The sequence below is a fragment of the Epinephelus fuscoguttatus genome, linkage group LG14, assembly GCF_011397635.1.
Source record: "Epinephelus fuscoguttatus linkage group LG14, E.fuscoguttatus.final_Chr_v1".
In the NCBI taxonomy this organism is placed as follows: Eukaryota; Metazoa; Chordata; class Actinopteri; order Perciformes; family Serranidae; genus Epinephelus; species Epinephelus fuscoguttatus.
This window is the reverse complement of record NC_064765.1, coordinates 10,562,788-10,577,019: the sequence shown is the minus strand read 5'-3', so window position 1 is coordinate 10,577,019 and position 14,232 is coordinate 10,562,788. Positions and strand designations below refer to the sequence as shown.

General features: G+C 40.0%; 1 protein-coding gene across 1 annotated transcript; it reads right to left on the bottom strand.

Moving 5' to 3' along the window:
- Window positions 1-2,287: 2,287 nt before the first annotated feature.
- On the bottom strand, window positions 2,288-14,171 carry si:dkeyp-110a12.4 (pancreatic secretory granule membrane major glycoprotein GP2). The gene is made up of 9 exons (XM_049595299.1): window positions 13,187-14,171; window positions 11,280-11,368; window positions 11,058-11,162; window positions 7,189-7,349; window positions 6,952-7,087; window positions 5,327-5,421; window positions 3,089-3,257; window positions 2,734-2,854; window positions 2,288-2,629 (listed from the first exon to the last, which is right to left on the bottom strand). The coding sequence occupies exons 1-9, from the start codon at window positions 13,275-13,277 to the stop codon at window positions 2,454-2,456; spliced, it is 1,143 nt and encodes a 380-aa protein (XP_049451256.1). The 5' UTR covers window positions 13,278-14,171; the 3' UTR covers window positions 2,288-2,453.
- Window positions 14,172-14,232: the final 61 nt, after the last annotated feature.

Sequence of the window (14,232 nt, the reverse complement as noted above, 5' to 3'; positions counted from 1 at the left end):
CAGTATTACAATAGTCAAGGCTTGAGGAAATAAAAGCATGGATGAGTTTCTCCAAATCTGTGGCTGAGATAAAAGACCTGACTTTGGCTATGTTTCTTAAATGATAAAAACAGGTCTGGACCACTTTTTTTTTTAATTTGTATTTTATTTGTATTGCCAATGACTGCTTCTTTGTAAAAGTTGCGATGTTGATGATGATGACGATGATGATAAAGAAATTCAATTCATATTACTTAATATTAATTGAAAGAGTATATTAAAGAAAACTGGGCATGATTATAGATCATAACTATGTTGGAAGCCACACATAGGACATAGCCTATTACACTGAAACTATCTAAATCTATTGCTGTTCTTTATAAGACAAGGCAGCTGTTGAATAAGAAATTTTGGTATATGTTGTATTATTCACTTATATTGCCATATTTGTCCTTCTGTGAAATTAAATATAGAGCGTACAATTAAATTTCAGAAAAGAGCCCTTAGAACAGAGATGTCAAACTTATTTTAGTCCACGGGCCACATACAGTTCGATTTGATCGCAAGTGGACCGGACTTGTAAAAAACCACTGCATAATTTTCTATAAATAACAAGCATTTTTTTGTCTAAAGTACATTTTAAAAACACTAATCCATTTACAAAACAGATGACAGCCTGTGGTGTTGTGATGTCTTCAGAAGAATAAATGCAATTTCAGCAATATTTCTCAGTTTTTCCAATATTCTGTCAGTCGACCACCCACTGTCATTACATCTACATTTTTCTGTACATTTGTGAAGTAATCCTGACATCTCCATACCAAACTAAAGACAAAGTAAAGAACTGTGTTATGGTTCGGGGTGGAAAAGCCTCTGAAGCAGCATTTCACATGAAGAAAGCTGCTCAACGTTTAACTTGCTCCTGAGACCTGGCATCTCTTAGCCTTCACAAGTGCACCACTATTAGGCATGCAAGGTCATCCAGTGGGCCGGATTGGACCCTTTGGGGGGTCGGTCCTGGCCCCCGAGCCGTATGTTTGACACCCCTGCCTTAGAATAATACATATAGCACGTTATCGAGAATCTACTAATCAACTGTTTATAGCATCCTACACCTTAAGATTTCCAGACATTGTGTATTTAACAACACTGGAAATACATTTTCCAGTTGTCAGCAAAAACCGTCCTGTCTGTATTCAAAAAGTTTTTAAATTATGAGCCGGAAATTATAATATTTATTCATGAAGCATGTAAAATGAAAACCAGTGTAAAATACAGACGTGTTTCAGTATTGGGAGTCAAGTTGTGGAATGGACTCAGTGCTGATCTGAAACTGTGTTGCTCTCTAAGTTTTGAAATGTTAAATGATTGTGGATTATTTGTCATATGTGAAAGAATTTAGGATTATAATTTAGAGTTTAATGTATTTGAGTATTGTGAGAAAATTGTGTGGTGTAATCTTTCTTTCTCAAGATGTATGTAACCGAAATTAAAATGATTCATATATTCATATATATACTTGCTCATATATAAAGAATGAAATAGTCAGCGTGCTAGGCACTTGATATAATTTGTTTCATGATGTCATAAAGATTAAAAGTCCAAAACCAACAATAATTGATTTGACTAAATTCCCCACATGGCCAAAGTCTGATAAATCATATTCCTCTGTGCCACAGAGTGTCCTAAAACTAATTGAAACACACAAATGAGCCAAACTGTTGCACTGGGTGACATGTACCTTCATCACCATCAGTTTTGTGTCAGTTCTACATACCCTGTCCTGATGCTTTAAATATTAAGTAATGTATATTGTATATCCATGGCTAAAACAGTCCCCAACAAATTCATTATTTACTTCAGTTTGAGTAACATTTGCTAAAATATACAGTGCCCCTTTGTTTAAGGGAATTATTTAGCCTTTATTAAAAGCTTAAACTGTGTTTGTGACTACAGTTAGGACAAAAGAGCTTCAGAGAGATTGTCACAGACAGGTTAGGGAAGTTTTAATGCCACAGAGTTGGTTTTGGTCTTTCATTGTGATTTCTTTGACAGCGATACCTTGTAAAGGGGATTTTGAATCTTAGTGGGAATCTTAGTGGTAAAATTAAGGTTAAGTAAAATAACTCAGGCCATCTGATAATTGTAGTGGAGTAAAAATAACATCCTCTCTGAAGTTCAGTCATAACATGTTAGATGGAAATGCTCAAGATAAACACAAGAACGTCACTGTGTTAGGTCCAGTACTTGAGTAGGTGCGCTTTTTCACTACTGGGAAAAGAAATCAGAGACAACATTCGAAGGCGACCTTTATTCAAGCTGATATCTTACAATTCAAGAAACTCATTCTACAAAGAGAAACACATGCAAGACTTTCATTATTATCATAAATCACACCTGTACATTTGTAATGTACATGTTTATGTGTTTATGTGTCCATGTCTTTGTTCAAACAGGTCCCCGATTCCCCTGATTCATGAGGCCACCTCTGAGATGTGGTGAATGTTGGACAGGGTGAGCTGCGCCTCTCGTGCTGGGTAGAAACGTCTGGAGCGGAGCCACAGCCTCCCAAACACTCCTGTGATCAGCAGCAAGACGACAAGCAGCCCCCCGAGGACAAAGGTCTCCACGGGAGGGACTCCGCCTGCATCTGCATAGAAAAGGACTCAGGTAGAACCACGTTTTGCACATGAATCGTACACAGTTGTAAAGATTTAAAAGCTCTAAGATCCACATGAGCTGACATAAACATACTCAGACTGGGCTTTTCACTATTGGCTAGCAGTCGTCTGATTGGTCCGTAAGACACTGTATGGGACAGCGGGATGTCTCTCCGTATCCTGATTAACTCATCTTCACCTTCACTGGAACAGTTCTGTTTGGCAAATACATGAGTAAAACATGAAAGAAACAATTACACTACAAGTCTCAGTGTCAAGCAGTGCACATTCACATTAGGAAAGCTTAACTACAAGCTCATATGGCTGAACCACATTTCTAGACAGATGGGTCTATATTAAGGACGTAAGCTGCACATGTAGTAGGCTGCTTGTCTGAACTGGCCTCTGACTACCAGTTTGAGGAATGGGTGTTGCGTGTGCTCACTCACAGGCTGGCACAGCCCCGCCGTGTTGTGGCAGATCTGGACGTTGCAGTGGAGGAAGACGTTGGTGTAAGAGCTGCCGACAAACTTGAACATTTGTATCCTGAACATGGCCTCAGGGCCCTGGCCGTTCTTCAGCACGCTCAGGGTCTGTTCATTCGATAACACCGGGCAGCTACGGGGAGGGAGACAAAGAAGTCAGGGAGGCCTGGTGGTAGTGAGATTTAAATCTAGAATGAATACTGTGCTTTAAAAATAGAGACAAGGAACAGATTTCAACTCATGTGATGAACTGTAAAGATTAGAAAAGCACTATCAACATGATTCAACACAGGGAGAGATTTGTATTTTCTTCTCCCTCTGGCATTTTGAAATCAGCGTGCATTTCTTTGCCCTGCTGTTGCTAACAGTACCAAATACTGCCCGGTTGTCAAGGGCATGCACAGCTGTTGAACTCAAACGCACGAGGCCTCTCAGACAGGAGTCACATGACCCGGCTCTCAGAGTAGTTGTGGCTGGCTCGCTAAGCAACAAATTCTCTTATTTCAGATTTCAACAGCGCTCCTGTAAGAGGGCTTAGAGCTGTGTGGAAAGAGTGTTTGTGTGTGTGGAAATAGCACACGTGCCATAATCAGGTTTCAACACAACATCTATAAAGTATCTTTAACTATTTATTTGTGCTCTGTCAGCTGCAGGACAAGGCTTTGCCAGTGTATAGGTCCAGTGTTAGAGGTTTATTTTTTGTTTTTTGGAAAAAAGAAACTTCATTTGTGTGTATGAAATTTTAAAAGATTACTTTTGTTTAAAGGTCTTGTGTAGGATTTAGTGGCATCTAGCGGTGAGGCTGCAGAACTGAAACTAAGGCCAATGCAAAACCACAAAATGCGAATGGCCCTCTCTACAGTCAAGGTTGGTCCGTTCTGGGTTAATATAGGAACAACATGGCAGACTCTGTATTTAGATATAAATGGCTTGATCTAAGGGCCCTGACACACCAAGCCGACTGTCGGTCCAAGTTGGGCCATTGATGAGCGTTTCTGGCTTTAGTTTTTGCAGTGTGTCCTGCATCGTTGGCACTAGTCAGCCATTGTTGCCTGTTTTTCTGCTGATTCTGCATGTTAAACTGGCATCAGAGACGGCTGAGCCCGTTGGTGAATGAAATCCCCCTATTTGGCAGTCAAGTTCAGTGCATGAGAAGAGTGACGGAAGTAAATGGACTGCACTTACAGCGCTTTTCTAGTCTTCCAAACACTCAAAGCGCTTTTACATTACATGTCACATTCACCCATTCACACGCACACATTCACATACTGGTAAACAAGGCTACCATGCATGGTGCCACCTGCTACTCAGTAACCATTCACACGCACTCACACACTGCTGGAACAGCTATCAGGGGTAATTTGGGGTTGGATCAATGGCAGGAAAGCAAACAACTTAAGTCAAGAGGGCGTGAGACAAAAACAAGCTTGTTATATTAGGTACAATTATGATTCAGCAATTGAGCTCTTCAGCAGAAACAATTTCGTAATTGTTTGTGTTATTGTTTGGTACCACACGGTAAATATCCTTTGTTCTTTAAACATCGGGTTGTGTTGTTCGTGTGCTGTGTGGCTAACTACCGTCTACCAACAACATACAGACCACTGCCACCTGCTGGTACAGAGAGTTATTTCCTCTCACACAGGCGCAGTATGTACGTGCTAGTTGGCCGTTGATTGTAGCCGAAACCATTGATTAAACAAGACAGCCCACTAAGGATTAATTTTCTGTGTCTGTGTCACATGGGTTTCGACACTGCTTGCCCCTTTAATAGAATCACGGCAGTCCTGAGCTTATTCATACTGAGAAAGACAAATCAGGGAGAATGGTTCAAGACCAGTCTCTGTCTCAGCAACACAGTCTAACAAGATCTGGCAACACAGAATCTCTGTGACGCTGAACCATCACTCTGGTCACTTTCAAACAAGATGGGGGGGATGAAGAGAAGAGGAGTGTAATACGTCATATTTGTTACAGAACATCTTTGGTTGTGGTCTTTGTGATGTGTTCAGTGCCACTTTTGGCTAGTTCTTTAATGTCGGTTTGATGTGTCTGAACCTTAAGGTAGTAATGAAAAACAATTCTTAATTTTTAGGTGATTATAAACTAATGAAAACAAAGTTATGGATATCATATGCCATCTCTGCTAATAGATGCCCCTAACTCCTTCACACTGGACCTTTAAACTGCTCCATGGTATACCTGTCTCGGATGAAGGTGTACTGAATATTACTATATGGATCACTGGTCGGTGTAGCCCAGCATCTCTCCATACGCAGCATCAGGTGAGCTGGTATCTGTGAGACGGACAGAGTTGGGTTACAGTCAGGTCTTCACACAGGGTTATTTCTTCTCCATATTGGCCCACAAATTGATGATTCAGAGTGTGTAAACAACAGCTGTACCAAGAGGTTATAACAACATGGAAGAGAAGAAGAGGAGCAGCACTCAGGTTACTATCTGGTCATGGGTCGAGTGTTTGCTTTACAGCTTTGCTTGGAACATCCTGTCGCACAACATATTGCTTAACATAACGTGCTAAACCGACTTCAAAAATAGCTGTTAGTAGTAAGAATACTCCAAATGCTTTAATGTGTTTTCCAAAGCTCAGCATACACAGACTCTGTCTCTGTCTCTGTCATCAACACATATTTTACCGGTTTTATTACATGTTAATGCCAAATTTCCACATTCATAGATGGCATATCATAAAATACTGCTTTAAATAGTGTTTTACTGTGCTTATAATGTCATCTTCAGGGCAATGTGAGATGTAGGTGTTAAAGGGATAATAATTTTGTGAAGTGGGGTTGTTTGAGGTACTTCACTATAGTCAGTATTACCTACAGTAGATGGCAGTCTGCTTGCTCCCAGTTTGGAGACGCAGGCAAAGTAACCACTACAGAAGCTAAGTAATGTACTGCTGTGGATAGAGGCTGCAGCAAAACATAAACGGCAAAAAACCCTCCTAAAGACATCAGTTCAAAGCCCTATTTGCAGGGGACTATTAAACATGGGGACCTCTGGTAATGTGTAATAATAGCAGAGGTCATCTGTGTTAATCCTGTGCAAATCTGCCACATAGGTTATTTGCAAAGTAAAAATTCCACTGCAAATTAGCTACCATAATACACCAGAAACAAAGGTCATGTGGTAATATTAGTCTTGTGTGAATAGGCATCCCGATGATTTGAGGTTGTATTTAGGTTGGATGTCTCCGCATCTCGTTACTGCCTCTTTCCTGGTTGGGAATAATGCAATCTGTGTTGGCATGTAAACCCTTTTGCAGGATGAGCAAGCTCAAATCCATGGAATGAAATCTCAGAAGATGATGAGATGGATGATATGTGAGCATGTGGAGAAAAATTTCTAAATCACAAGGTCCCCTGATAATACTAGTCCGTGCGAATAGCGCTTAAATGAATGCTTGCTGTCAGACAGCTCGTTCCTTTGGCACTGCATTTTTGTAACTGTAGAACTTCCATATTTCTGTGCATAAGCACAACTGTGCCACACACTGCATTATGTAGATCAGCTGTTTAGGTGGAAATATTCTCAATATACAGTACACTTAAATGGATATTGATTTTATTTAAGTGGCTAAAATATATTTTGCTGCAGCCCCTGTCCAAAGCAGTACATTACTTAGCTTCTGTAGGACTCCTGCCTGCTTCTCTAAACAGGGGCCATGCTGACTGTCATCTACTGTAGGTAATACACTCACTATGGATAAGTGCCTCATATAACCCACTTCAAACAACTAAACTATCCCTTTAATAAGTCAGTTTAAAAGTCTAGTAGTGACTTTGTCACTTGGGGTGATTTACCATGAAAACCTTGACAAAGATGTCATCATCCAGCGTCAGTGACGGCACAGTGGTCCATCTGTCCTCAAAGGCTTCATCTTTGTACAGTAACATCGACACCGAAAAGTTCCCATCCTCTGTGTTCAGAGTGATGGTTCTGCAGAGAGAAGAGGAACAAAAGAGTCTCACATGTTGAAACCAGCTCATGTTGGGATCAGTTCAGGAGTAATTTAGATTAAATGATGAATAAACACTTACCTGATATCAACTCTAATCATGTTTTCACCATTGGGTTGTTGGACCAGGTAGTTGATGGGGTAGCGGCACACAAATGTTATGTTGATATAGTTTCTGGTTATAACATCTGTGTCGTTGTTGTGTATGGTGTTTATGAACATGATGTGTGTGTCATCTGAGGCCTGAGGAGAGAGGGACAAATATAAAAGTCAATTGAAAAATTAAAGCTGCACACAACAATGAATGGACCCTCGCACCTTCCCGCATGTCGGGGGCACTGGTGGGAGACCGAACTACAAACTATTTTTGTCACATAAGAGTGACTTCCTGTTGTCAATTGGTGGCACTATGACTGAGTCAGTGTGGGCATGTAGATTCTTCAGGGCTCTTATCAAGCATGTGAAATTTGGGGCAGACTTGACGACGTAAAGTCAAGTTACAGCTTCCTGCGCCATGTAGAAACATTGAGATTAGCTGTATTGTAATGGCAACGCTGTTTGACAAGAACTCCGAAACCTTCACAGTAAACCATCATCAAGGTCTAGAGACTTTTCTGAGCAAACGTGAGGTGGATCTGGTCAACTCACTCTGAGTACATCAAAATATAACATTTCTTTAAGATGGGACTCTTAAAAATAAAGAGTGGTGCAGAATTGACCATGTACATTGGAGTTACAAACCACCTGCTGTTTAGTTGTGAAAACTGGATATTTGCCTTGCCACAGCCACACCACCCAACAAAATCCCAAGCTGTTAACAACTTCTCATCTTGAGGGTCTCTAAATGGCACAGACTAAATTTGAAGTTTATCAGGTTCAGGACGAGTTGTAAGAGCGACTGCAGAAATCTGGCGTGGATGTTAAGTAAAAGTCATCTTGAAGAGAGCAGGTATCTCGTATCAGGAGGGCGTCTCTTCTTACATGTTTCATTTAATTTGGTCGATGATCAGGCAGCTGAAACATCCTGGTGACCCACTGACCCTGATCTGCACTCATCCACTGTGTGGCAGAGCGTTACACAGCAGTGACTTTGCAAAAAGGATTGCAACAAATTATAGTTGATTTTTAACTAATCTGTAGATTTTTGTTTTATTTATTATACATTGGATTTATAATATATATATTATACTTTAGAGCTGCAATGATTTATCAGTTAATTAATTAGTTGTCAACTATTAAATTACTTACCAACTAATTTGATAATGGATGAATCAGTCTGAGTAATTTTTTAAAGAAAAAATATTGTCAATTCTTTGATTGCAGCTTTTTAAATGTGGATATTTTCTGGTTTCTATCCTCCTCTAGGACAGTAAACTGAATATCTTTGGGTTGTGGACAAAACAACACATTTGAGGACGTCATCTTAGGCTTTGGGAAACACTGATCTGACATTTCTTCACCATTTTCTGACATTTGATAAACCAAAAAATTAATCAATTAATTGAAAAAATAATCAACGGATAAATAAACATTGAAAATAATTGTTAGTTGTAGCCGAAGACCGAAAAAAGCAGTGAATTCTCACATTTGAAAACCCAGAACTGTCATTTTTTTTGACTTTATACACTTGGAAAAAATAGTTAAATTAATAATTGATCATTGAATTAAAAGTTAAATTTATATTTTGGGGGAGACAGTAGCTCAGTTAGTGAGGGAACTTGGCTTGGGAACTGGAGGGTCTTTGGCTCAAGTCCCCGTACGACCCAGGTATAGTGTGTTCACCTCCTGGGCCCTGCTGAGGTGCCCCTGACAAGGCAACAAACCCCCAAACTGCTCAAGAGGTGCTATTATATGGCCGACCCTGCTCTAACCCCCATAACTGCATATGCGTGGTGCTTCCGAAGAGGCATATGCAGAAGCTATATTTCAGCCGCCAGTTTGCCTGTGGAAAGTGTTGACTGACAAATAATGATTAAATTATATAGATATATATCTATATTATAAATTGAAATGGTGCCAATTAATTCTGTATTTTCCCACCAAATGTTTTAACCGCAAACAAGATAGTTTTGCATTCTGATGTGTTTTTCAATGAAAGTCTTCTAATTTTTTCTTCATGTCACACTCTGTTTCAGTGTCTTCGTTTTTTTCCCCAGGTTACCCCTCTGTCACTGTTTCGACGTAACAGGGAAGAGTTTGAGAGAAGGTTCAAAGACAGTGTGATTGAAATTTAGCCTGCATTTCCACTGACACTCAAAAAGGGTGACATAAAAAAAAAAAAAGATTGTCAGAATGCAAAAAATCTATCAAAATGACATAAAACACAGGTGTTTAAAAATAGTTTATGTTTCAGTGGATCCTTTTCTGTGCCAATGTTTCCTCTTCCGATGCCAGGTTTTATTTTTGACGCTAGAACTTACTGTCCCTGTTTGAGCTCCACATTGACATAGCTGCACTTTTTGCTTTAAGAAACACATTAAACTTTAACAGGAGTCATTGAGGTTTCGTTATGTAACCTGTTTCTCAAGCTGTAACTCCGACAGTCACCATCCTTTCACACACTGTAAATGTGAGTGACACTGTTCAATATTCAACTGTAGGCAGCTGACGTAGGTGAAACCATAAATGTGGACGGGTGAAAAGGTTGAGTTTTAGGTTTGTCTGGGCTCCTGCTGAGCGCAGACGGAGGGTGGCTTCTGTGGTCTCTGGGCAGGATGAATTGCCCTGAGCTCTAACATTGAGACATCTTTTACTACCTCTTGGTAAACACACAACCCCCCACAATGAGCAACAGTGACAGGTCTCTGCAGTGAGAAACAGGTCTTCACTACGCCACAACAGGCACCTGCACTGATCGCTGGATAACATAAGGCTCTGTGATGATCACTGAAACATGAGCGAGGACGCTGTCATGATTCAATAAAAAATGTCTGACCTTTGAACCCAACTAATCAGTCATTTCTTCTCTGACGGCCGGTTTTAAAGGTTCTAAGTTCAAGGTGAAAGCAAGATTGACAGCTATGGCATTCCTCTCCTTTAGCAACAGCCATCTAATCCAGAGCGGGCTTACTCTCCTCAGCCGCTATGCGAAAACCTTGTAAAATTGCTGAGGTGGAGCACTGGGAGATTTCCTCCCCGTTGGAAGCTGTGTTAACCTTTTGCTTGCTTTACAAGAATGCATTCCAGCCAAGCGATTCAAGGACACTCGTGTGCTGAAGTAGGGATTCAAACCTTGCCAGAGTCTGAATCTAGAGAGTGGCTGGATTAAAGTAATCAGGAGGCTAGTTGGCCAATGATTTATGGCCTTCCTATTCAGTGAGCATCAACAAATAATCATCATTTCCATGTAAATCCTGATAATTTAGAACTACGAGGCCATTCAGGGTCCCCGCGCTGCTTTGAATAAGGCCCTGAGCTGTTGTAGAGAAAAGGAACAACGCCGCCCTTCTTTCTTGACATACACGCCACTCCCCCCCTTCTTCTTTTCTCCTCAGTCCTTTCTGTCTGGCCTCAGAGTTGTGCCTTTCTCTGTCCATCTTATTATACTTGCTATGAGCTAATTCCATAGTGTCCATCTGAACACAGAGCCTCACAGTCCACATTTACGTCACAGCAGGAAAAAAAAAGTGTCTTGTCCTATTCAAGTTATTTTTACTGTTATGTAAAGTGCAATAAATCGACTAAAGAAGCGCCTTTTTTGGCAGCAAATAGATCCAGTTCCCACAACAACCGCAGGCGTCGTAAAACAGATAATTTATTATGATGGGGATCTTATGGTGTCAATAATGGAGATGCTAAGTGTAGTTTGTCTTCATCTTTTGTTGAGGGTTGTTCTAAACGTCCGAGTTCACGTGCAACATTTGATTAGTTAGACTCCTGCAGACACAGCCTGACTGAGGAGCTGTCACCCACTTTAGAGCTTAAATGTTGAGCAAAAGATTGACGTGATACCATTATTGTTCCACAGTCAGAGAGGTTCGTCTTTATGCTGAAAACGTAGTCATCTCCGATCTCGACGCCGCGGCACTCTGGGTCGTTTAAATGCAAATCCCAAACCTAAGCAGAAAAACACACAATACAAAAAAATCTTTTCTTTAGCAAACAATTTAAGCTATCAGTACTGGGGGATGTCTATGGTGAGAGAAAGCTTGAGTTTTGTGGGTGCTCACTTACGTAAACTGGAGGCACTTTGTTGAGGAAGAAAGCGCTGGGAATAACAACCTCCATATGGTCGTTGGTGCAAATGACAGTTTCATTGAGCTCTAATAGAAGGAAGATAGAAACAGATTATATTGCACACAAAGAATATTCCTTTCAGATAATGTGAAGAGATGTTTTTTAAAAGTTTAACCCCCTAATGAGTGGAGGACAACACAAACACACACCACTTACTTTATCCTCTATCTCAAATTTTGAAGAAAGAAGTGAATTCCTGCACACCCCTTCACATGTAATGTATGAAATACTGTCAACATAATCACAAAAATGTGTTTTGGTGTGTGTTTCTGTGTACTTATATGGATGAATGTAGCATCATAAGACAGGTATTTGCGTATTGTAAATTTGGGCTATGTTTTCTGTGTATTTGCCATTAACTTGAGAAGTGCATCACCAGTGTTGTATGCTTGAATAGTGGAGGGATTCTTGAGTGGTTGTTTCTGTGTGATTATGGACACACCTCCAACACAGCTGTGACCTATCATGCATTGTAGGCCGTATTTAAGTACTGCTCCCCTTTATTATGTTTTAATATGTCTCAAAAAAGTTTCTTATGACCGAAACATCCACAGTTTTTTAATACATCAATGCAGAGGTGTTAAGTATGTGCAGGAATTCACTTCTTTCTTTGTACTTTGGGTTTTCTACCATTCTGCCTCTCAGACGCTAAATATAGATATTTATTTTTACATGTGTATCATCACGTGTTAAATCTCATAGACAATCTGTATATTTTACACCCAAAGTCAAACCACTGATACCTAAAGGTCAGTGGTGCAATGTAACTCAGTACTGTAGTATTTCCATTTTCTGCTACTTTATACTTTTCACTCCACTACATTTATCTAACAGCTTAGAATCAGAAGAATACGATGGTTTATGGCAACATATAAAGATTTTCTTTGCTGTATTGGTGCATAAATTAAACCTAGTGAGAGACAATGAAATAAAAACAAGAATTGCAGAAATCAAGAATCATAAATACACAAGAATCTTTATAGATTAAACCACCCAATAGTATACAAAGTAATTCAAGTTAGCTCCACCTCAACAAGCTACATTAAATGCTGCTTACACATAACTGCATCAATTATAATGATCAGTAGTGTGTAAAATCTGCTGTCATTCTGCTGAATAATAAGTACTTTTATTCTTGATATTTCTGTACTGTAACGCTAGGCTTAAATTTGTGATTTAGTATTCAGAAGTATTCTGAATACTTCTGTCACCACTGCTAACCTCTTTATGCCAAATTATGCTGCTGCCAGTGTGACAGATACTCGGGTAACACTTGGATAGTTCGCCCACAAATAGTTCGTGGGTTTGTGAGTATTTGTAACATTTCAACAGCTTATTTGTTGAAAACAATTCTGCTTTATGCTGTGGATGTTTTACAGATTATCTATGGAGTATATGTGACAGTTAATAAACATACCTACATATTCTCAGAATAATTTAGTTGAACTGTTAACTCAAATGATTCTACACAGGCTGAGTGAATAATTCAAGTTCAGCTGATTTATTTGGATAATATGTAGTGAATTGTCACATATACTCTATACTCTATATAAACACCTACAGACACATGGCAGTTGAATTTATGAATCTCAACAATACTCATTAAAATCTGTAGGTGGACTATCCAAATAAAATGTTACTAGAACCAGAAACACTATTTCAAAAAAAGAGGAAATTTTTACTTGTCTTGAAACATTAAATGGTCCATTGTGAAAACCAATAACTGTCAATGTGAAAAATGACTGTCTAAAAATTTCTTGAAGGAATAAGTTCTCCCTAAAAAAGCCATTTGTTTGACCCTTGACATTTCATTCCCAGGTGTGTGATGTGAGGTGTGAGCTCACCCTCCTCCTCCTCAGGCGTCAGATACTCTGCCGAGGTGACCATCCTCATGGTGAACAGTAACCAGGCAAAAACCAAACTGGCAGGTGCCATCTTCCAAAGACTCTCCCTCTGGTTCCTCTCAGCTCAGCCACTCCGCTACGTTTTGGCCCTCTCCCCGCAACTCTGTGAATCTTCTGGTGGACTATTCACCACAGCTCGCTGTCACCACAAGACGTAGCACCCCTCTCTTACTCCAACCCTCGAAACACAGCTCTAATGAACTGGGAGCCTCCCTCTGGCCTTAAAACACCAGCTTGAATGATGTCCCCACCAACAATGAGATTCCGCACATGAATAGGGGAAACTGAGGGGAGTCCAAGGTAACACGTATGTTACCGCCTACTGCGGCCATGTCCTCTTAGTAAACATCTTACAACTGTGTCTTACTACAGGGAGCAACAAGAAGTCCGGTAACCATGTGAGGAGGAACAACAGTACTAGGCTGCCACTCTTTGTTGTCCACATCCTTTGTCTGGACATTTTAAAGTCTTTACTGGTGCGGGAATCCCAGTCAGTCAGGCGAAAAGAAAGTCATTACGAGTCAAGGGCAATTCAGTCGCGATGCCAAAGACCTGTGAGTGTATGTGTGTGGTGGAGGAGACTGTAAAATACTTGAGCAAGCAAACACAAGACAGGAAAGATTATTTATCACATTCAAAAAAACCTTAAAATGGAAGAAATCTAAAAACAGCTGCATATCCTTTAAACTTGCTCAAACAATTTGCAAGTGATAACAGAAGAGAAAAAGATGAGATAATTGACGCTGAAAACTTCTTCACATTTTGTGACTTTTATGAGTTAAATTTACAAGATTAGTCTCCAAGACACTGAATCATGTGCTGTTTTGTCTTGCAAATAAGACAGGCGCAAGTGTTGGGCTGAATTGTCTGGCATTGTTTTAACAGACAAATAGCTTTAAGAAGATTGTCTGGCCGAAGAAAATCCCGCTACAATCTCTCACTTCAATGATAAAGGAGTGAAAGTGAGTTAAGGTCAATGGCTTCCT